General features: G+C 41.8%; 2 protein-coding genes across 2 annotated transcripts; both read right to left on the reverse strand.

The window, feature by feature from the left end:
- Positions 1–323: 323 nt before the first annotated feature.
- On the reverse strand, positions 324–9,480 carry LOC310813071 (protocadherin-17-like; the record flags this gene model as incomplete). The annotated part of the gene is made up of 4 exons (XM_083681911.1): positions 324–916; positions 5,436–5,608; positions 5,749–5,807; positions 7,012–9,480. The coding sequence occupies 4 exons, from the start codon at positions 9,478–9,480 to the stop codon at positions 324–326; spliced, it is 3,294 nt and encodes a 1,097-aa protein (XP_083538037.1).
- Positions 9,481–21,126: 11,646 nt separating this feature from the next.
- Positions 21,127–24,639, reverse strand: LOC310813258 (protocadherin 8; the record flags this gene model as incomplete). The annotated part of the gene is made up of 4 exons (XM_083682120.1): positions 21,127–21,476; positions 21,729–21,862; positions 22,093–22,163; positions 22,276–24,639. The coding sequence occupies 4 exons, from the start codon at positions 24,637–24,639 to the stop codon at positions 21,127–21,129; spliced, it is 2,919 nt and encodes a 972-aa protein (XP_083538246.1).
- Between the last annotated feature and the right edge of the window lie 210 nt (positions 24,640–24,849).

Consider the following 24,849-nt stretch of genomic DNA (forward strand, 5'->3'; position numbering starts at 1 on the left):
CAATTTGTTCCACAGCCTCACAAAATTGGAGCTTGAAATGTGTAAAATACAGACACCTACAGTAAATTGACAGGTATACCATGAAAACACACAATGAAATGTAAGCCATGATTTTCTCCCCCCAGCCCCTCACAGAATCAAAGACATACTTATTTCACTTTAAACAACAAGCCACAAATTCAAAAACAAAACAGAGAAGTCTGATGGTTTTTGGTTGTACAATGCACGTCAGGAACCTTTCTGGGTGGAAAATAATTGACCCCTTTGCCATTCATTTGAGATATCATCATCACCTCTATCAGAGAGCAAGACCAGATGACCTTTCAGTTCCCAGAATCCCGCTGATTCTGCCCACACTCCCCTCCCCCACACTCCTGGCTGATGACAGAGCTGTGGATGAGGCTGCTGGTCAGGGACTTGGGTCTGAGCTTGCAGGTCAGGTAAGAGGGCTCCTCCAGTTCTGTGTGTGGTGGTGAACACTGGCCATCTGGAGGTCCGTAGGCACTGCCCCCCTCCCTCTCCCTCTGCCCCTGGCCCTCCCTCTCCTCTATGGCCTGTTTGTTGGGGGAGTCCAGGGGTGTGTTCACCTTGGTGGGGCTGCTGGATGTAGACGGGCACTCTTGCAGTAGGGGACTGAGCTCACGCTGGGACTTTAAGTAGGGCTTGACGTTGGCCACGAGGATGGTGCTGTCCCGCTGTTCCTTCCCAAACGTGCTGAGGGTTTTTCTACCGCCACGGCTGATGGTGCCATAAATCTCTGTCTCTACTATGGCCTCCATTCCCACAGGGATGAAAAGGTTGGTGCGATTATCAGCACTGTCTGCTTGGCTTCCTATCCGTAACTTTGGCATCCAGCATCTGTCAGAATGTCCCAGAGCACGACATTCATCTGTGCAGTGGACTGATTTGTCTTGCCCTACAGAAACAGTTACAAAGTTGTTAGAGGACAATCACATTTGCAATGGGGACACTTCATGCAAATTATCAAGTTGGAAAATAAATTAGATCCAATTTCAGCAATACAGCAGACCCCTTCTGTCCTCCCACACACATGCTGAAATAAATAAATAAGTAAAATAAATAATGAATAAATAATTTCTGGGGAATAAGTACAAGCAACTCCAATTTGAAGTCTGTCAGGACTAAGATCAAGAGAAATTGTGCGTTTGAGTTCAAAATGCATTTTAAATCAAAAGGGGGAACAAAACGAAAACAGTTCGATTTGGCAAAACTGCAACACAGATCCCACACATTACAATCATGCTACTTTGAAGGCAACCCCACCGATGCAGACTAATCACAGATTACAGTTATGTGCCCTGTGCATTTGTTTTTGTCTGCCTTTCATCTCCTGTCAGAGAAATAAATATATAACTGTTAGCATATAAGAACCAGGAAAACAATTGCAGAGAACAATGGAGTATTCATTTTAGAGGTAGCTGTGCTTTCACCACTGCAAAAGCGCTAGCAGATGACAATGATGCAAACAGAAGTTTGTATTAAAAAGGTTCATAATAGAAAAAGCACAGGAGGTAGGTTTGGTCTATTATTGGATTTTTCATTCTTATACAAGTCAGCACTATTCTATGCAAAGGTAAATCTTTCAGTCGGTGGATGTTGACATGTCATGGCTCACACTCAAGAATGCTTCCTGCCACCTTTGCATTCTGTCCTGCTACTGATTCTAACAATACCATGAATGTATTACCGGAGGAGCCTACTGGCTATGTTTTGTCATGTAACTGCCATAGTCTGTGTCATTCAAATCAAGGCACCATCAAGCTCCAGGACTAATCATCTCTAGTGGGTCAACAATTGCTGGGTTATGCCTTGTGGATGCTTGATAAAACCCAGCAACACTGCAATGACATTTAAAATGATCACATGGTGCGTATACTATGGGCAACTTTGAAGAGAGAAAAACATGTTTTCAAAGAAAATAACCTGCCTGGTCATTATAAATAGAAACAGAGAAACCCTAGCAACAGAGAAACCCTGTGTGCACCTGACTCAGATAATAACTATACAGAGAAGAAGCCATTGAGAGCCGCACAGGTGCATATATTACCTGTATCAAAGCTTAGAAGAGACTGGAGTCTTTGATAAAGGTGAAATATAAAAAAAACCCTGACTTAATCCACGGTTATGCACCTAAGAGTCAAGGCTTTGGGGATAGGATTTAATGGCTGTTCCATTTCTGGTATTGTTATTTCTTTAGAGTCACTACCTATTGTCCCTGACTGAATACACTGTTCAATAAATTCTCCATTACAGAGAGGTTATAGAATTTTCAGTCCACTTTTCACTTTTCATGTGAACACTTTCCCACACAACAATGTATGTGCTTTGTGGACTATTAGAAACATACTGTACTCAATGCCAACATTGACAGAGACTTTTCATCCTTGTAGGTCAGCAGACAGTGCCACAATTAAAGGTCTGTAAATTCAAACAACAAAGCAGGCTCCCCACTCTTCAGCTGAGGGATAGGGCTGGAGAAATGTAACCACTCTCAATTTTATAGACAGAGCTATGGATGCAAGGACTGACCATCCATGAGACCAAAATTATAGTTGTAATCATGTTTTGAAGCTACACAGTGTTTGTTGTCCCCCACAGTGAAATTGGGGATTGGACTATGATTCAGTCTGTCTGTTCATATGTCACAAAATTCTGTCCGTTAGTACGCTTTATCTCCGACACCACTGGCACACTTTTTATGAAATTTGGGGGAATGATGCGTCTTGCCATACAAATGCAGCATTTACAGAATTACACTGATTGACCCAATTTTGACTAAGCTATGGTGAAAGATGCGTCTTGCCATCAAGATTGTTTAGAACTTTCGAGGTGACGCTGATTCATCATTAAAAAATCTGAAAAGCTTGGAGGATAGCCTAATGCAGTAGGCCTATAGGCAAATGAATTCAGGAATAATATTTTTAGAAATCAACACAAAGCTGTAAGAAGCTAGACTAACAATGAATCAAATAAGCACTACACTTTCTGGTAGCATAATGCAGTAGGCCTATAGCCTAATGAATTTGGGAATAACATTTTGTGAGTGAAATCTGTTATGCAGCATAATTAAACCCAACACTTGGTCTATATCAATACGGAAACCAGAGCGCAAGCTAGGTTTATAGCCAGTCACATGTGTAAAGAATTTGAATGTGTAAATATTTTGTCTTAGCCCATTGGTGAAACGTGTTTGAAGTAAAAACGTCTTATACAATACAGAATTAGTACAATAGTAGCCTAATGGCACCCAAATCATTTATTTGTATTCTCTTTGGTCATAGAAGGTGATCACACCAAGAGGAAAGCCCTCCCTGTGCGCAACGGGGACACTGCACTGTAAAACAGAGACAACCAGAGTGTCATTGTAAAAAGTTTATGAATAAATGTCTTGCTTCATTCACAGGCTTCTCCATCACTTTCCTTTTATGAAGGGGCGCTACCTCATTCGTGGGGGACAACATGTTTGCTGTACACTTATTTACAATTGCATTGTTAACAAACAGTGGAGGAAAACAAGCTTATATTTTGGGTTCTGATGGGGTACAACAGTGGAACTAAGCGCATGAGGCAGTGAGAGTTACATTCTTCAAGAATCAATGGCTATATCAAAGGATATATCATTAATTTAAAAGTCCAAAAATGTATGTACCAATTACAGATTGTCACGTGTCAAGTGATTGATAGACTGCACATAAAATGTGACAATTAGTTTTTAGCCACATTTTGCACAACCAAAGTACATATTGACGAGTACATCAGGAAATGCATTAACACAAGCTATTAATATTAAATGTATTGCCCCAGTTCTTTGCATTTCTCTTATCTGACATTTGCAGGCCTATAAATTAATTGACATTCCAGTCAAGTGAGCATCAGTACTGTGTGTGAATTCCTCTCTGCACATATGAAACATCTCTTTCAATATCTTTCTATTTGATTGGAGTTTGAACGGGGGCTGGAGAATCAGATTCAGAAATATGTGCTCCAGAAAAGTGTGATTGAATTTACACCTCCTACAGAGAGAGCTTGGCCGGCCGTTTCCCCTGACAGCACTCACACACAGACAGACAGACAGACAGACAGACAGACAGACAGAGAGACAGACAGAGAGACAGACAGACAGACAGACACACACACACACACACACACACACACACACACACACACACACACACACACACACACACACACACACACATACACACACACAAAGACACAAACACACACACACAAAACACACATACACTCTTCCCTCTGGCAACCACAACAGTGTTCCCATCTCTGCCCTCCTGAGCATGCCACAAACAAACAGCTCATAGCAATGCAAATGGTGTGGAAAGTACTGCATAGGGATCTGATGACCAGAGCCATTCCATTCCAAGACACTTCTATCTCTCACTGAGGGAAATGAGAGCCAGCACCACTTCAGTCAAGTCCTGCATTATCTTTTCTGTTGCAGGCACGCTGACTTTCCTGCCAATGGGAGATGTGCTTCATCTTCTCTGTGCATTGCATCATAAAGGAAAATAGCTAAATAAACCAAATGTTAATCTTGCCAGTGGTGAAATGGATATGACCGGTTGAAATGGTGTCAAACATCTATGATTTTATCGTCAGTGTTTATAATACAACTTAATTAAGTGATTTGAACTATCCCACTAAGTGATGTGAAATACTACATTTTCTACCAACCAACGATAACTTATTTTCGAAAACATTCTACCCACACAAAGCAGCTGGTAACTGAGAATATATTTCCACATTTAGAATGTAAAAACTCTTTCAGGATTCACAAAAGGTTCCTTCTCTGTTTATGCTGAAAGTGTCTGTCATGCTTTCTTGTCCCTGTCTTGCAATTCAAGACAGGCATGCAGTGAGTTCATATTCAAATAATAAAATGATGAAATGCGACAGCTACAGAGGTACACTTTACCATGCATATGAGCTTGTTTGATTGCTAAAGCAGACAGAGGATGTTTGAACATTCTTCCTTCAGCCAATGGACCCTTTTATCCTCTGAACTATCATCTACTTTCCACTCTGGCGCCTTCATGTCATCCTGGCAACACAGCACAGCACAGAATTTCTGCAACAAAACTGAGCTACAATACATACAGTACTGTGGCTGCCTCACAGAGCTAAGATTTAATTCCTGTGGTGAATCCACACCACTCAAATCTGGTTTAAGTATTATGATTGTGGTAATCTCTCATAGGTATAGCCTGAGGAATATCTATTTACTTCAGATTCACCCAGAGGGCAGAACGGTCGCAGGACACACATACCTTGTACTGTATAAGATACACACGTCTTCAGTGCCTTTTGGTTTAATGCAATGATAGAGAGAAACAATGGCTGATACAAGAGTCGGTTAAGCGTCTTGAAGATGTCAGACAATGAGAGCCTCCACTCACCCTGCTCGAGAGTCTGGCCATTAACCGCTGTTGCTTTCATCTTGAGGGCCTCCCTGGCAGACGTGTCGCAGTGGGAGCCTTTATTAGTATCCTGGTCACTATCAGCCTGGTCACTATCACCATGGCCACTGTCTCGGAGGCTTGCACGCTCTGCATCCTTAAATGTTGAGCTGCTGCAGGATGGGGGGGGGGAGGACATGTAACTCACCAGTGGCTCTGTGATCACTCCCATTTGACAAGCACAGTCTAATAGGTTGATATAGACATGAATGTAAAATGCAGTGGTCAGGGTGTTCTCAGATACTGCCCTTACCTTTGAACAAATGGCTGTCTGTTGCCCACATAATTGGCCTCTGAGGGGAAATTATCCGTCTGAGAATGAGAAAAACAATTATTGTGTGTTCTGCTTCTCAAATGTCTCACACTGCAACAGTAACGTGGTATTCACAGGATATAAGCTATGGATGTCTTGGCCTAATTTTTCAGATCTGTACATTTCAATCATTTAGGAACACACAAAATATGTAAATAAAACATATTTTATCTAGACTGAGAGACCAGCTGCTTACAGCAGCGCCCAGATAACAACAAATCTCCTTCATGTCCATATGTGCCTATTTGGCAAGGCTAAGCTGTAATGCATCAGACACTGTCATCTGCATCCTATTTTTCCCATCTTGACAATAATGTGTTTGTGTTGATCACACCCACATGCCCTAGCAACTGGTGACACCAGCCCTGTCATCTGTGTTTTCATCTCTAAATGAGTCTTTGAGACTGTCCTAGATATTTACATCATTTACTACAAAAAACACTGCTGTGCAAAATAACATTACAAGCCCTCCCTGTCAATTTAATATGCTGGCTGGCTTGCATAAGCAACCCTGTCATCTTTACAAGGCAGGGCTGGACCCCATTAATGGTGTTATCTTGCCAACATTGGATTTGGATTGGTGGAACTGGCCCATGTTTGTAGAGGGCAAGAAATGGGATTGTAAGGTTATGCTGTGTGCATCTAGCTGTCTGGCACACAATACTTGTAGTAATGTGATCAGACAGGCTGCTCAAACACCTGTCCAATCCCACATTTCGGGCAGGGTTTTGTTTTCACTCTGTGGCAGCGGATCTGGCAGCAGCACAGCGGTCTAGTCCAAGACTCACATGGTTTGCATGTCTAACCAAAATGGCTCTCTGATTATCTAGACCACCTGTACGGTCTTGGTAGAAAAGATTCATAATGGGCCAATTTCAAAATGCTTCCATTCACTGTGGAGGAAAAGCAGATCAGAAACATTCTATTCTAGTACTATCCATTCTAGTAGGCCGACAACTGCAAGTGGGATATCTTGCTAAACCCGGCATCTGTTGAATCATTTCAGTTCTGCTTTTGGACAATATGGTGGCAGAAAAGGAAAAAAGCTGATAACAATAATGTGTGATTGCAGTGGTGTCAAGAGTCTTGATTTGAAGAAATAACTCTCTTGTGTCAGATTTGTATAGGGAGCCATGAAACAAGATAAGGCAGAATAAAAGGTAAGGCAGATCAATCTTACAGCAGCACAACTCGGTTTCTTACCTGTATCACTGACATCCTATTCACTGGAGTCTCAGTGGTAAGCCCGGCGAAGCTTGAGTGACAGCCAGCCCGGGGAACCGTCAGGCTGTTGGAGGTGGTTTTAAGGTACATGACCTCTGACCTGGGCAGCGTGAGAGGCAGGGGGCTCTGGTAGTCAAAACAGATGGGCGACGTGATGAGAGAAGGGCTGCTCACCACGTTCATTCTGCTCAAAGAGTCCCTCTCCTCCATCTCACTCTGCACCAGCATGATTTCGCTCTTGTTGATCCTCTTCTTCTTGCCCTTCCCCGCTGGGGGATTGGAGTACTCGGCCACACGGCAGCTATAGTTCCCTGGTTCCTTATCTTGATGCTTGGACTTGACAGCGATGGCAGTCATGACAGCCAGGAGCATGACAGAGATGATGCAGAGGGTGACTATGAGAGGCAGGGACATGTCCCAGTGCTGCTTGTCCCCACTGGACCTGGAGTCCCCACCGGCTGAGGCCCCTGTGTTAGCCTTAATGATGAGCTTAGCCACAGCAGACAGTGGGGTCTTCCCGTGATCTGTTACCTTCACAACCAGCTCCACCACGGAGACTACATCCTCCCAGAGAGCATGGGCAGTTCTAATCTCCCCAGCCACAGGGTCCATCTCAAACAGGTGCTCCTCATTGCCCTCTGAGATTTCATAGGTCAGACGGCCACTCTCCCCGTGGTCATGGTCCATCGCTCTCACCGTGGTAACAATGTAACCCAAGCCTACGTTTCTAGGGACTGTGATCTCTGCAGTGTCATTTTGTAAGAGAGGTAATACAATAACTGGCAGATTGTCGTTGACGTCAAGAACACTGACCCTGACTGTGGCGCTGCTCTCCATATGAGGAGACCCTGCATCTTTAGCTTGAACTTTGAACTCAAAAAACTTGGTTTGTTCATAATTGAAAGACCTTGATGCATATATGGCTCCATTGGTGGGATTGACTGACACAAAGGTATACACTGACACTTCTCCAATGTGTGATGGCAGAATAGAGTAAGATACTGTTCCATTACGACCTACATCTGGATCATGGGCCAGAACAGAGCCTAAATACTCCCCAGGGATGTTGTTCTCAGGCACCTGGAGCACATAGACTGTCTTGGTAAAACGTGGTGCATTGTCATTCTCATCCAAGATTTTCACTGTAAACGATTTGGTATAATTCAAGGAGGGTATCCCATTGTCCCTGGCCACTATTGTCACATTATATTCATCCTTCAGTTCCCTGTCTAGGGGTCTGTCGGTGAGCAGAGTGTAAAAATTATCATTGTTTTCCTGCAGTCTGAACGGTACATTACCAAGCACTCTGCATTGGAGTTGGGCATTTCTCCCTGAATCTTTATCTGTGACTCTCACAAGTGCAATGACAGATTCTGGAGGAGCTGCCTCACTGATAGCTCCCTGGCGCACAGACACAAAACTTATAATTGGCCAGTTATCATTATTGTCAAGAACATTTACTGTAATTTTACAATGGCCAGGGATCGGGTTAGGCCCAAGGTCCTTAGCCTGCACATCAAACTCTATGATTTGGTTCTCCTCATAGTCTATGTCTCCCTGAATTTTGATGACACCTGTGTTAGGGTCAATAGAAAATAGCTCCTGAATTCTATCTGATGCATATCCACTGAAAGAATAGACCACCTGTCCATTGCTCCCCTCATCTTGGTCTGTCGCATTCAAATCTATCAGTAGTTTTCCTGGTGGAGAATTTTCAGGGATCTCTAGCACATAGGAGGGTTTTTCAAACACAGGGCTGTTATCATTTGAATCAGTGACTCTCACATTGATTTGCATGGACCCTGATCTTGGATATTCACCTCCATCAATAGCTGTTAGAAGAAGGGTGTGATGACTCTGATCCTCCCTATCTAGAGGTCTCTGGACAACCAGCTCTGGGTAAACGGTTCCATCACCCCTCAATTTCAAATCCAAAGAAAACGTATTGAAATCATCTCTTGTGACCTGATAAGTCTTAATTCCGTTTTCCCCAGAATCTGAGTCGTGCGCAATTGTAAGAGGGAATCGAGTCCCAGCTGCTGCATTCTCTGATATATCAATATTGATGTGATCTGAAGGAAAGCTGGGTGAGTTATCGTTTATATCCAGTATATCAATCTTGATCATGCATACTTCCTTGTCGTTTGCAAACACTTCCATAGAGAGCTGACACTTAGGGTTGCGTCTACATAATGTCTCCCTGTCAATCCGTTGTTTGGTGAAGAGCAGTCCACTCTCCGGATCCACATCTACGAGATGTGGAGCAGAATTCTCCAGGACTCTAAAGTTAGATTTTTTCCCCCTCTCCATCGGTCCATATCCAGCATCCTTAGCAATGTTTCCTATAACAGTTCCAGGTCCCTGCTCCTCCGGAACAGAATAATTTAGATTTTTCAATGTCAGGGCTTTAGCCCACAAGAGAAGGAAACAGAGGACAGAAAGACGCATCCCTTTAGCCTTCTAGGTATGCGCGTGCTTAAAATATTCCCTTTTTACTTACAACCTGTTGATTTGTTCAGCAGCCCACTACGACTAAAATCACCCGAGACAGGTAAGGTAGTTTTGTATCCAACACGACGGAGAGGTTATTCAATCGATTCCTTATGAACCAGCCTTTTTTTCCTTCTTTTACGCGGTCCTTTTAACCTCCTTCACATGTCGTTCAAATATGATGAACTCTTGTGTAAACAAAGATGAACGCCCAAAGACATTTTACGCGTTAACGCAGTACAAAAATTAACATGTGCTAGACGTGTATTGCTTGTCGGTTGAATAAAACATCTTCAGCGATTTTAAAGCGTTCATGATTTCCCCAGTTGCTACAAGGTTATACACGTTTGAACATACCTCTATGAAGGTTAGGCTGTACAAAAGCGCAATGCCCTTATGCGACATCTAAACCTACAGCAAGGCTACTGACATATCAATCCATTCCAATTGCAGCAGAAGCATCAACACAGCATACACAATCACCTACTTCTGTGGGAGCTACACACTGTTGCATTCAGGTTTTGTTCTGGTAGGCTACTGTACATAAACTAACCCGTAAAGTAAAGCAGATTGCTTCGGGACAACGTCTAACATTTCCCTGTCATTCAGGAACATCTGGAGAGCGATGACGACTTTTGCCCAATAATTGTCCTATAATCAGTCCTGTAATCCCGTAATCCAGTCCAATTGGACCTGGCGCTCTGGCATCCTGCATTGATTCGGGCTAAGAACATCAGCACTGCTTCTTAGACGTTGAAAAAAATACAAGAATTCCGGTGCAATGTAGATTTGCACAAATTAACCGCGTTCTCCTGTGATAAAATTCTCTGGTCACGTCAACTGTTGCAAACCGCTCTCTTGGAAACAACCAGAATCCTCACGACGCCCTATCCTACTGACACCAGTTTATCTCTTGGTGCATTTAACATTGTTTCTGATAGTCTTCCAGCCAATGAGTGAAACAGTGACAGATCCTGCCTTGGGGGTTTTCTCCAATAGGTCTGGCAAATTCGCATTGGATGGCTGTTCCAGTGGTAGCCTACGTGATTCAGTTACTGATGTGAGCGCACTGAGCACAGCTAGAGATGAAAACGTGCCTGTGGATGTTGTTCTTGATACATTCTGACGTGGAGTAGTGATACTGATTGGATCATTAAAACTCGTTGGTGGGATAGAATCGAGACTGGTCCAACCAGTGGGCGAGGGCAAAGTGGTCACACCAGAATGGAGTGGTTAAAGGTGGTCAGTCCTGTTGAACCTGAGAGGCGGGTCACACCAAGGGCTGGCTGGCTAATCATGATTCATGACACGCGTTGCCTGGTGGTGACTTTTTTTCATTAAAGACCCTCGAATATATTGTACTTGCTTGCTGACATTACCAATAGACTTTTGCACATTATGCATCCAATAACGTTTATGACATTGACATTAGCAATATTTTACAGCTTTTTCGTTTTACAGATTTGGTCAAGGTGCCAGCAACTGGCTTCATTCACTGTTCTTTCTGATTTACCATCACTGGCTATGTGCTAACAGTGAGTCCTGATTATTGTGTCTCGAGGAAAAGCAATACCGTCAAAAGATGCATAACAATTTGTTAATTCATATGAGAGACTGTTGCTTTACATGGAGATATGCAAATAGGGACTTCCAATCTCATCATATATCACACTTGTTGGCCCACCTACTCCTGCAACGCAATGCTATCATATTCTCACTTAATATTCTCACTTCATATCACAGAGAGTATATTGAGAAGATAGACTGACATTTAATCCACTCAGCATTTCAATTTTATGACATTTGCATTTGAATTCTCACCTGACCGGACTGGTGCAATGCTGGTCTCTCTGGTAATACAGGCATGCACAGGCATATTCTGAGAGGGGAGTAAAGTCAACAATAGGCCAAGATCGGTGTGGTTCAGTTCATCATTAAATTTCTCCTTGCCCTGGCTCTAAATCAACCTTGAGTTGTCCCCGGGTTCATTTATATTGTCTGGAACATGGCTGCCTTCCTCCTCAGGGGAGCATCAACTTTGCCTGGCCAGGGTGCAGGCAGCCTGCATAAATTGGCCATTTCTGCAGGTGAGAGATAAGAGCAACAAAGGGAAACTCTAATTATCATTCAGTCAGTTAAAATCCTGGGACAGAACTGCTGTTGACAACACTGTTTGCATTGACACACATTCATACCTCTTTAATATTATCATAGCTCTGTGAATGAATGAGAAGTTCATATCCAAAACACTGGCGCACTCCACGTGTGGCTCTCCATTGCTTCGTTGAAGGGTGTGCTAGGGAGAGAATGTTCCACCACTGAGGGTATTACATTTCCCCCTGTAATAAACTTCCATCTGCATCTGTTGGTATCACAAAGACATGGATGCATCGATTGCTTCATGGTGAATTGATTTTCAGTCAAAAACACATTACTGTGGCACTGTATATTCAAGCTGCTGTAATTCTGCAGGAGCTGGGATGACAAACCCTAGTTACCTATCCTGAGCATAAATACAATATTTTGCCATCTATTTTTATGAGATTCACTTTCCATCCTGTAACAGCAGGATTAGAGAGAATTAAATATTGTTTCAGTGTGTGCCTTAGGCAGCCAACGTCACAGGCTCACAATCAAGAAACACTTCCAACACTTACAAAGTCAACGCTTGTGGTAGGTGATTTGGTTTCACAGAGAATTAATCACAGGAAGCATTACTTATACTATACCACAATCATGTGCAATTAGGGAACAATCAAATGTTTTTACTTGTTTGATATATAATAAGACTTTATCTGCTCTTCTAGCAAAAAAGCTCCTAGAGGTGAACGGACACATCTGTCTCCCCGCCCTACAGATGTCTCTCATCAGTCCTGTTGCTGAGGATTAACTAAACCATTCTGACAGCAGCCTATGGTCAGAGAAGCCTATGGGGGGCACTTCTCTGTTTACCATAGACAAGGTGCCTGCAGAGACCTAGTGCAATTATACGGTCCAAACATTCCACATTACCTACTCATCAATCAATTCTGTTAAAGGAGCACTAGCGGGGAGTATTGTGTGAAGTCGAGCACATTTGAGAATGTTAATTCCAGGCTCTGTTTTTCAGCAGGCCGCGTCCAGTAACATCCACTCGTGCTGTGTGATGGTACTGCACTTGTTAGTATCTGCGCTGTAATGTCATTGGGGGGCTTCCACGAGGGCCATTGTGTGGATGAAATGAAAACAAGTGTTCAATTTAGTCTTTGCCCTGTCAACGTCCTGACTCAGGTAACTGTGTATAGTGTAACTAAAGTAATGTGGTATTAGTAGGTAATAGGAGGAAATAATGCAACATTAGCTAGATGCCAGAGTTCCTTGTTGACCTTTTCTACATTGAGGTGAATTGGAGTATAAGAGCAACAGTCTTTAAGAGGCGGTTCTGTTTTATGTTAAACTGAATAGTCCTTGGCATATGAATGGTGTAGCAGAGAGGGATTTCATTCAAGTGCTCAAAAAGAAGACCCATGTGTGATAAACATAAATATAACATTGTGTGCTACTCTACTTCTGGGTCTGTATCTGTGTATCGCTGAGCAGAAACTAGCACACTGATGCTCAGCCTCGGGAGGGTTGTGTCAGATGCCCTGTCTCACTCTTAGCTCAAGTGCCCCATATTCAGTGTGAGGAGAAAGTGGATAGCTGGATACAGACCTCTCTGGACAGATTCTGAAGCAGCATCTTAGAAAAGGTGTCGCCCTGGAGAAATGATTCAAGATATTGGAGAGCCTGGGAGGAGAATAAAGTGGATTTAATTTCAGTGGGAAAGTAATGGAGGTCACTGTGTTTTGATGTTCCCACTCTGATCATGAAAATAACTTGGTGATGAATGCGAGTTGGAGATGTATTTAGTTATGCCACATTAAGTAAGACCCTTACAATCTAAGTCAGTCATGCATTGCCTCAGACAGAATGAAGTGCAGCAACATGGTGATATCAGCAGACCGAGGGCAATAATACTTGTGATGGATGGGGGCTTTTGCTCCATCGTCTCCTTGTGTTCTGTTGTGATGAGTGAATACAAGGTCAAAGTAAGGTTTATCCTCTGATATCAGCTGCCAGTCCAATCGGGAGTAATGGCCACTCAAGGTGACATCACTTTACTCGTTCTGTATTCTGCATGCCACTCTATCATATCAATTTCCTAGAGGCTCAAATTTACAACTTCTCCTCTGACAGCAACTGGAAATATTTCTAACAGCATTCAGTCCTCTGTGTTCCTCCGTGATATGAATAAGAACTACAAATCCTGCCACCCCAATGAACACAGATAAACAAACAAAAGCAAGTTTTAATGATTGTATTCCACTCTGAATAAAACTTATTTATGGTCTGTGGCTGCCTGTCCTTCAAATGAAGGGTCTCTTAAAAAGGGAATGGATTTGTACCTCTAACAAAGAATACCTATAAACAAAGGAAGTCAATGTTGATGCAGTGCATATCTAATTGCAGATGAAGCGGTAAATTAACATGCCAGACTCAGGTTGTGATGAGGGAGATACTGTTTATACTTCTTTACCTCTGCTGGCACGTAAATAACTATTTTCTTTCTTGAGGGTGGTGTTTATGATTTGTATTACAATGTTACCATAGCAGGCGCAATGTATCCATTATGGTTCTAGTTGTGTTTATTCTGTACCATTGTAACAATGTACCATTGCCATTTAGTCTCACACAGTCTACAAGATGTAGACTGTGTGAGACTGTGTGAGATATTTGCTATTTGTTTTTTATGTCCATGCACTAACCTCATCAATTTCCTTTATGTGCAAATATACTTGGCCAAATAAAAGAATTCTGATTCTGATCTGATTCTGATTTTGGTTCACAAGGTGGAAGACACCCTGCCACCTAGTGGGGTGTGAACCACACATACATCAAACCACTAATTAGTATGTTGTAGTACTGTTAAGTGACAGGAAATGGATTTACAATACTGTGGCAACATGAAAGAGGAGGGAAGTTGCCCACAGACAAAAATAAACTGTCAGTCCTGAACAGATAGAACAACATCAAGTGTTGTCTCTGAGGCAATTCAATTACTCTAAGGCAAACTGCAAACGGCTAATAACTTCTGGGAACCTGAGAAACAAAACAAGGGGGCTAATTACACAACAAAGTCAATTAGACTGATTGATAGAACATATTAGCTCTCTCATTTCCTCATCCATGAGGAAGGAAATAAAATAGAATTTACACAGCCTTTCATTCGGCAGCTCTGTCTACAGGACGGCTCACGTTGACCTAATGAGACGCTCCATACTCAACGTGTGAACAACTGCTGCAGATTCATCATCATCATCATCATCATCATCCCAGGACTACAGCTCTCTCTAGCTGAGTGTTGACACTATGAGACCGCAGGCACCACCGACATGTGCTGTGGAAGACAAAGGCGTTTACTTATGTCCTCAGTCTGCACATGCTATGCCATATATGGGATTACAATGCAGGCTCCAATGAAGTGAGTCTATCAATGTGTATTCCTTGACTTCATTGGCTTTGGAAAATATGTTGTAAAGGTTTGCATTAATGCAACTGTAGATCCATATTGTTTACAGGATGGAAGATTTTTGAAGTCTATCTGTTGGATTTGAGCTCAGAATTTGACGTTTGCCACCATGTGGAGTTAAATATATTATGTACTGCAAAGCTGTGGAGCTGTGGAGAGATAATACTAATGATACTTCATTATTCTGTAGCACAACCTTGTGGAATTTGCTGGCATTGAAATATATGACTAAATAGATAACCCAATCTTTCATAAATACTTCTCATTGTTCAGTCATGTTCACTCCCCACTCCTCAAACTGTAGCTTGATATATATGCCATTTAGCTGTGGCTCAGTTGGTAGAACATGGCGTTAGCAATGCTAAGGTTGTGGGTTTGATTCCCCCTGGGACCATATATACTGAAACATGTATGCACTCACTGCAATGTAAGTTGCTTTGGATAAAAGCATCAGCTAAATGGCATATATTATTAGCTTGATATAAATGATAACTCAAACAACCTCCTTGGCAACAGGTTGTTCACCATGCAGGGCCCAATGACAGAGACGGATACCTAACTGCTAATAATTCAGATTAAATGACCACCTCTTTTTATTGCATTACTCATAATTGTAAACTAGCATCTGTACTTTGAATTATTTTGTCACTCAAAGGTAGAAATTTGGAACAATATACACTATATGCAAGTCATGCTGTTATAGTGTCTGCTTTGTTATTTCATGTAATATTGCCTGCACCACACATTCAGTGGTATCAGTCAGTTTCTCTCCAGTCTGTTGAATTTCTTTTTTTCCATGTTGGTATCCTTTTAAATTCCTAAATTCACCCTTTGGGGTTCCATAGCATGATGTTTCCCCCTAGTGGTAAACATTACCATCCAACTGAGGAAAGGGACAGTGAGTGAAAGACACTATTACGAGGTTGCAATGAACTTCACATTTATTTTAAGAGACCTTGTTGATGATTGGTGATTCATATCCATTATGTTCCGATTCCTGGAATAAAGGCCAATCATTCATGGAATTCCTATCTGGTAAAATCCATATGCCCTGAATGTACTTTCTGTGCATTTCCATGCTCGAATATTACTGTATTACTGAGTAATAAGGCGTGCCTATGTGAGTGTGAGTGGTTTGAACATGTTATATGTAAAATCATGTCATGAAAGTTAGCTCTTCAAGCCTCTTTCAAGATTAATTAACCATAAAACTAACACAGTCCTTAATTACCAAATGAATGCTATTGGTCTAAAAGAATGTGGGCCCTAAGATAAACGTATTAGACATGGGCTGTGTAAGACGTTGTTTGGAAACAAGGCATTAAAAGCCTAAATTAAAGAGAAACAACACTGGAAAATCTTCTTTTTTTTAAAGAATTGCCTTTTTGACATTACTGCCCACAAACTATTTCTCTGCGATCTGTTCATCGTGTTAATTTTTCTTCAACTTGTTGAGGAAAGCAGAACCAACCGTTATGTTGCAATGGAATAAGATGAAGCTGGCACCAAGATTGGAAACCTGGGGAGGGATTTGGAGATAACTCTTGTCGGTGGTTCAGGCCCGAGTTTTCGATTAATTGAACAACCCAATGTCTGCTTGATTACCTTAAGAGAGATAGATAGCCGGTTGTCGATAGGTCAGCGACTTGACCGTGAGGAACTTTGTCATCTGTTGCAGCGCTGCGTGCTGCCATTGTATGTCGTAGTAATTTATTATGAAATCTTTCTTGGTTCATGATCACTCACCGACGTTTTCTATTAATGACACCTATATTGAGATACTTGAGAGCGCAACTTTGGGAACTCGGTTCTCCGTGGATAGTGCATATTAAAGTGCTAGATTTCAACGAGAACAGGCCTATTTTTGTGGACAGCTTCATCAGAGTGGAACTCTATGAGGATGTTGTACTGGGTGTCTTGCTATCACAGCTGAATGCATCTGACCCTGACGAGGGCAAGAATGGTGAAATAATTTATGGGTTTGTGGAACAAACGCCCACAGATATACAACAGATCGTTACAATCGATTCCTATTCAGGGCTGTTGATTATCGCTGGAGAAATTGATTTTGAGAGGAAGACATTTTATGAATTTAAAATAAAAAAATATAATGTATGGCTTAACTCTCTGCCGGCTATGCGTACAGTAAGGACAATTGTTATAACACCTTCAGAGTTTAACAGGGTTGCCTACATTACTGAGGCCGCGGCAGAGGGCAGTTTCGTGGCCTTGATCAGCACCGTGGACAGGGACTCTAGGTTAAACTGCTACGTGCGCTGTACTTTACACGGGCACGAGCATTTCAAGCTGCAACAGGCATATGGAGATAGAGAAATACTATCAGAGTACAATCTGACTGTTGTTGCAATGGACTTAGGAACACCTCAGTTGAAGACAACAATGAAATACACAATCGGTGTGAGCGATGAAAACGACTGCCACCCTGTTTTCAGTAAATCGATCTATGAAGTTTTTGTCGAGGAGAAGAATGGAGTGGGTACAATGTAGTGTTGAATGTACATTCTTAACGTTTGTGTTGGCCCTCGACCTTGATCTCGGTCAGAACGATGATATAACATATGATAATAAATTGTCAATCAAACGCAAAAATCCCTTCATCAAGTTTTGTGTCAGTAAATCCAGTTTCGGGGTCGGTATACGCAACATCATCATTTGACTATGAGTTGACTAAAGAAATCAAAGTGCAGATACAGGCCAGTGATGGTGGGTACCCGGCGCTTTCAAAAACACTATTAGTTTGGATAAGAGTTACGGACAAAAATGACAACCCTCCAATAATAACACCCCCTCGTTTAATAAATGGAGCCGCTTTTGCTGTCTTGGCGCCTGATGTGTCTACTGATATCCCGGTGGTGCAGATCAAAGCCGAAGACGTTGATGAGGGATTGAATACAGAATTAACATTGCTTATCTTGGTTGATGCAAAGAAATTATTCACAGTAAAGGAACAGACTGGCGACCTGTATCTCCGAGGCACAATGTCAAACCACTCTGAGAGAATATTACAGGTATAGTAGGTGTGACAGATAAGGGTGTTTCTTCGTTGATGACAAAGGTGAAGATAAATGTAATTGTTGTCGAGGAAGCGACATTAGCAGGCCAAATAATAGACAGACCTGAGTCAATAATTACATTAGAAAAACTTCAACTCTCCCTTGGGCCATATCTCATGTACATGGGGGGTTGTGTCTTGTTGATCGGAGTCAGTCTGGCTGTGGCCACGACCTACACAGCTATGAAAAGAAGAGATCACTATAACACAACCAACATTATGAAAAAAAAGACTTTGGCAATCTGCCAACAACTAAACATGTCATCATTGGATGGTGAAGCTGAAAAAGATCTGTGTGAATCCTGCTCATCTGTCGGTGGAGGATTGGTGAACGCAGACAAGGGATGTCACGCCTCATTTTCCATGAGCTGGGGAGACCAAAAACAGATTGCAGTAAGTTACTGTAAACGTGAATATATACAGTGTGCGTGTTAACCGTTTATATTCACATTTCCAAATAGATGCATCCACAGTGTTTTGATAATGGCAATTCACTCTCATTCATTCTGTAGATGAATATGCCTTGTGGCATAAAGTACCCGGTCGATGGACAGCTATTTGACCTACCTAGGGAATATAAAGCAATGAAGTAAAGCGTTTCATATTATATTGATTGATAAATGCATTTTTCCTCTGTGTGCAATTGGAGATCTGTCAAAACCTAGAACATCACTGAGAGCAAAAGTATAACCTTGTTATTTTGTTGGTCCTATTTTACTGCTGGACATCAGCTATCAAGAATACTGTACTGCACATGTTTACAGTAAGGTTCATATGAGTGTCCATTTTGACAACATACATTCTATCTCCAGGGACAAGGACATTATATTTGGTGGCTTCCTTGACAACATAATTGGAGAATATGGATTTAATAAATTCCTCTCTATTATGGGGGCAGCACATTGTAATAAGTTCTAAAAAATTTATGAAAACTTCAAATAAACCCTTTCGTGAATGCATCCAATCTATAAGCTCATCTTAGATCGAAACAATTTTTTTTTGTTTTCAGTTCATGTCTTCAAATATTTATAATTAAATTTTTATTCAGTTGCATCATAACCAAACAGAAAACTACAGTACAAGTTTGCTAATGAATAGTGATCTAGCGTTCATTGGCTAGATCTAGTGGTCTATTACTATCGTAGATCCCTGACAAAAGTACAAAAAACTATGTATTTGTTTTCCCTTCATTTTGGGCCATCAGATGTCTTATTTACTTGTGTAAATTTCAGGCTTGTTTGATGTTGGCCTGAAGCAGAGAGAGGATTTCATCAAACCAGCACACAGACAGCAAACCCTAAGCAAGAGTGGCAATGCAAATGCAGAAGAGAGAACTCAACAGCAAGAGCAGGCTCAACAGAAAAACAACATGAAGGGAATAAATGTTGCTAGAAGGAAGTTCTCTTTTCTGCACAGATATTCCGAAAACTCTAGGTTTGCTGCAGATGATTCCAAGATCAAGTCCTATACTGGAGCCTGACTGGCAACATAGATCACCTGGGACATACACTGCAGTGTAACATGTAAAACAAACAACAACACAAAAAACAGCATTCTCAACCACTGTTGGTATTGATAAAAAGCAATCAGCTCCCTCAGGAACATTTTCTCATGATTGAAAGATGCATTTCATTTTGTATTTCTTGCTTCAGATGTGGAATACTCTGTTCAAAGTCTGACCTCAATATACCTCCTTCAGGCTGCGCTTAGTGGCGTAGCACACTAATGCGCTTACCATGTAATTGCAAGGTTCCTGGTTTGATTCCGACCCCCGACCTATCTTGCATGTCATCCCTCCTCTCTCTCCCATCCTTCCTGTCAATCCTTACTGTCTCTATCCCAATGAAGCAGAAATGCCCTAAAAAACATATTAAAAAAAAAATATATATATATATATACCTCTATCATAGTACAATACAATGAATACAGACCACCCATTAAGAATTGTGTACTGCACGCATTGAACATTTTCTAAAATATATTTTTCCATTTTGCTGAGGATGCTAAGCAAATGTACACCTTTTCATTAAATCTATGAGTGTTGTGTACAGTGTATCTCTTCCTTGTACTAATGTTGCTTTTCAATGGCATCACTGAATAACCAACTCAAAGTTGAACCACACTGAGTAATATCAAGGATGAGTTATGAAGACTACAGTGCATTGAATATGTAATGCATGTTTGTGTCACTTGAAAAGTATAACTACTGTAACTAGAATGAACCATGCACAATCACTGTGATCATCGGGTAGCATGATTAATAGTCCAGTATGTACATTTTAGCTTTAAAATAGTGCTAAATGGCCCTGATAAATCGATACTGTAGCCATCAAGGAATGAGATCAGAGTGCTGTATTAGTCCAAAATCTAGTGGGGGGTAGGACACTAGGCTTTACATGCCTATTTCACATTTGGCCCTATTCGAAAATGTAACATATGCACGTTTTCAAACCCAAAACGACATGCTGGATCTTTAAAACAAAAACTCTCACTGTAAGACACTACTTGATTTTTTTTTTAAATGCACAATATATCTGCAAGATATACATATATTGCTCACCATACAGAATACTAACCACATAAAAGTTATCAATGTGTTACTAGAAGGAAATATTCATGCTATCAATTGTTAACAAAGATGAGCAAAAAATGATCACAACTGCTCATGCAAACAATGTACATACAGTATCTTGCTTTGTTTAAATCATGTATTTATTCAACCATCACCATTTTTTTTAGATACACTGTGCATTTCAATAACAAATATAAAAATGTTCATAAAATAAAACACATGATATTTACAATATTCAGCATGTCATCAAACATTTTTTTACATCCACTGACCATTTGACAATTATGTACACATTGATTCAAATCAATTTCACAGTATTTACATCCTCTCCTTATAGCAGTACATCTACAGTACCTTTACAGTCTAGTGAATACTACAGTATTTATGCAGTATACACTTGACAGGAAGTTAAAAAATGGTAGCAACTTCTGATATAGTTGCGACTGTGACCCTATCTTGGTTCTGCTTGCAACTTCTGCCAGCACTATCCCCAGCCTCTCTCTTTTGATGGGAAAAGTAAGAGGGGAGTGTGCCAATCCGGGAGAACGTCTGCATGGTGCTTCTTGCTTTAGGAACACTTGTGTTGTAGCCGGACTCTTTCCAGGTGTGGGGATAGCCATGGGGATTGTTGTAGATTGGTGCTTGAGGAAAGCCTATTGTATATCCATTGTCTCCAGAGGCCTTGAAGCTTTGGGTTGGTATTACACAGTAACTACCTTGCCAATCCACAGTGAGGGTGTTAGCAGCGTTGGATGAATCTGAAATAGAACACACACATACAGAATTACTATCAGAATGAAAGTTTTACACCAATGTCATTCATTGTTGCCTGGATATAATATATTGCACAGTATTTCCATGTGGGTGCTATATATTGGTGGTGAAAGGTGTGTTAAGCCCTTTGGGTTTGAGAGGAAGTGCTATATAAATGCAAATCATTACCATTATTATTCAGCTGCAAGAGAAAATGTCACTATCAAATCTCAAAACAAAAGGATTGTAAAACTCACCTTTGATCCAGGGCTGGAAGGTGCGGAGGTTCCTCTTGCCTCCATCCCCACTGATGTCAGAGTCACTGTCATTGAAGTCACTGTCCCCTTTCCCACTGTCCTTCACGCTCAGTTGGTCTGTGTTCCCCATGCCACTGGGAATACAATAAAACATGTTACCCACCACTGCACGACTGTATCTGATTATTGATGTCTGCTTTTTCACTTATGAAGCTGGCCATCCCCCGCCCACCCCCTCTCCACAAGAAAGGCACAAATACAATCTACTGTACATGTATGCATACTGCATGTTAAGTACCCTTCAGTGATTCCTATTCCTTGTGAAGCAGATCACAGCAAATCATAATTTTGGTGGTATTCTTACCTCAGTTGCACACAGTATTTGTCATTTTGCCACACAGATGTTGGTTGAAAAGGCTTGGGAGGCAGGAACAACTAGAGAACAAAGACAAGATAACAGAATGAGAATTAAGTTTACATCCACTTTAATATTCACATCTTGTGTATCTGACATTTTTTCCCCAACTGAATTAATGAAACAACTCACCTTTGTCTCTGAGTCTCCACTTCTCTCCTCATACATGCAGGAGTCGTCAAGAGAGGAAGATGTGTTGTTGTGGAGTAAACCTCTTTGGCCACTGTACATGTTCGGTTCTGCAGAGTTGAGCCTTGGCAATGGCCTTGTGTCAAACAGGCCATGAGTCACCTCCCTCTTGGAGCTGTGGTTTCTGCCTCCTCGGCTGAGCTTGCATGTGACAACAACAATCACGATGGCAATCAGCAGTAGTGCACAGCCCCCACTGAGCATAATGATCACTACTAGAGAGACATCCAAGTTGGAGTTTTCCTCATCGCTTGACCTTAACACAATGACAACTTGGTCTTCTGAGGGGTGTGTGTCTGTGACTACAAACCTAATGGTAGCACTGCTGGAGAGAGAGGACCTCCCATTGTCACTAACTGCAATCTTCATCTCCAACACGTCTCCAAGAGGGGTAGTCAGCCCCTGTTTTAAAGCTATTTCCCCAGTCTCTTTGTTTATTAAAAAAAGCTTTGGGTCACCTTGTACAATTCGGTAGGATAGCTGACCATTCACACCTTCGTCTTCATCCTCACCCTTGACCCGAAGGGCAAGGTACCCTAATGGAGCATTGTAAGGTAAAGGAATATCAGCAGAGTCATTTTGCAAAACAGGAAATGTGAAATATGGATAGTTGTCATTTTGATCAACTACTTTGATTCTGATTGTGGATGTGCTTGATTGATGAGGTGTTCCTTTGTCATCGGCCTGGATGGTCAATTCAATCTGCTGCAGAGTTTCATAATCAAAAGATCTCAAACTATACAATGACCCTGAGACTGGGTCTATAGAGACATAGGTCGACATGGAGGCCCCTCCTGCAACCTCTGAATCTATGAGTTTGTATGAGACTTTGGCATTTTTACCAATATCAAGATCACGTGCTACAACAGTAGTAATATATGACCCTGGAATATTATTTTCAAGGACGGAAACTTCATAAACGGATTTACTGAAGAGAGGAGCATTGTCGTTCTCGTCGGTCACTCGGATAGTGTAGTGGCTAATGGTTTTGAAGGGTGGGGTTCCAAGGTCTTCAGCCACCACAGTCAGGTTATACTCTGCGATTTTTTCTCTGTCTAAAGTAGTGGTTGTTACAATCATAAAAGTGTCACCGTAGGCTTGTTGCAACTTGAAATGTTCGTGCCCGTACAGACTGCTTCGCACGTAACCGTTTGAACCCGAGTCTCTGTCCGAGGTGCTGATCAGTGCCACGAAACTCTCCTCTGCTGCGGCCTCCGTAATGTAAGCAACCCCGTCACTGGTTGAGGTCATCGGCTTGATTCTAATTTCTGGTGCATTATCATTCACATCTACAACATCTACAATAACTTTGCAGGTCGATGGGACAGAGTCTATGCCTAAATCAGATGCTTGGATATTCAGTTCATATGACCTCTTCTTCTCGTAGTCAACCAATGCTTTCAAAGTCACTGAGCCAGAATATGGGTCTATATTAAAAACGCGTGTTACCTCAGAAGATGGCCCCTCCACAAATCCATACACCACCTCACCATTAACGCCATCATCTTGGTCAAACGCATGAACTTTCAGCACACGGGAACCCACAGGCGAATCCTCGTAAAGTTCAACTTTCAGTGAGTTATGCTCAAAGGTCGGACTGTTGTCATTAAAATCCAGCACCTTGACATAAACAGTCGTTGATCCGGACCTGGGTGGCTCACCTCCATCTGTTGCTGTCACTTCGATTGTATAAGAATCTTCAGCCTCTCTGTCCATTGCTTTCACCAGCACAAGTTCAGCATACTTCACCCCATCCTCCCTACTGCGCACATCAACTACAAAATGGCTGGAGGCGGAGATATGGTAACTTTGGATGTAGTTATTTCCGACATCGTGGTCAACTGCGATTTCCAATGGGAATCGTGAGTCCAATGGAACATTCTCGGATATCTCCAGATGCGTCTCATTGTGGAGGAATTGAGGAGAGTTGTCATTTATGTCCTTTACTTCGATCTCGACGTGAATCAATTGAAACTTTTCTTTTGAGAAGGCGACAATGTCAAAGGTGACGAAGCATCGCGGGGACCGCGGGCACAGCTGTTCTCGGTCAATTGTTTCCCCGACAGTTAAAAGTCCATCAATCTCCCTAATTTTGATCACAGACGAGTTTGTCTCCTGCATGAAGCGGAATGCTGTATCGGGATCTTCAGCTGGGTCGATCTTCAAGTCCTCCGAGAGATGTCCAATCTCTGTCCCGGGTGCATCCTCCTCATAAGTGAAGTATCTCGTAGTTGTACACTGAGCCGAGTAAAACAAAACAGCAAGCACCAAGCACTCTCCAACTCCTCTAATCCTGCAGAATGCCATTTTAGAAGAAAAAGACAACGTAAACTGAGTACTTCATAAATAAAACAAACTTGCAGTAAATCTGGTGGGATGTTACGTTGCCAGGACCAACTGAATTCAATACTGACTGAAGAGCGTGGCGTTGATCTATAAGCCTTGATTTATGCAAATCAGTTTTCCCATCGACCAATGGCCTTCAACTGTCCCACCATATGGGACACATTTGGTTCA

The sequence above is a fragment of the Argentina silus genome, assembly GCF_951799395.1.
Source record: "Argentina silus genome assembly, chromosome: 12".
Lineage (NCBI taxonomy): Eukaryota > Metazoa > Chordata > Actinopteri > Argentiniformes > Argentinidae > Argentina > Argentina silus.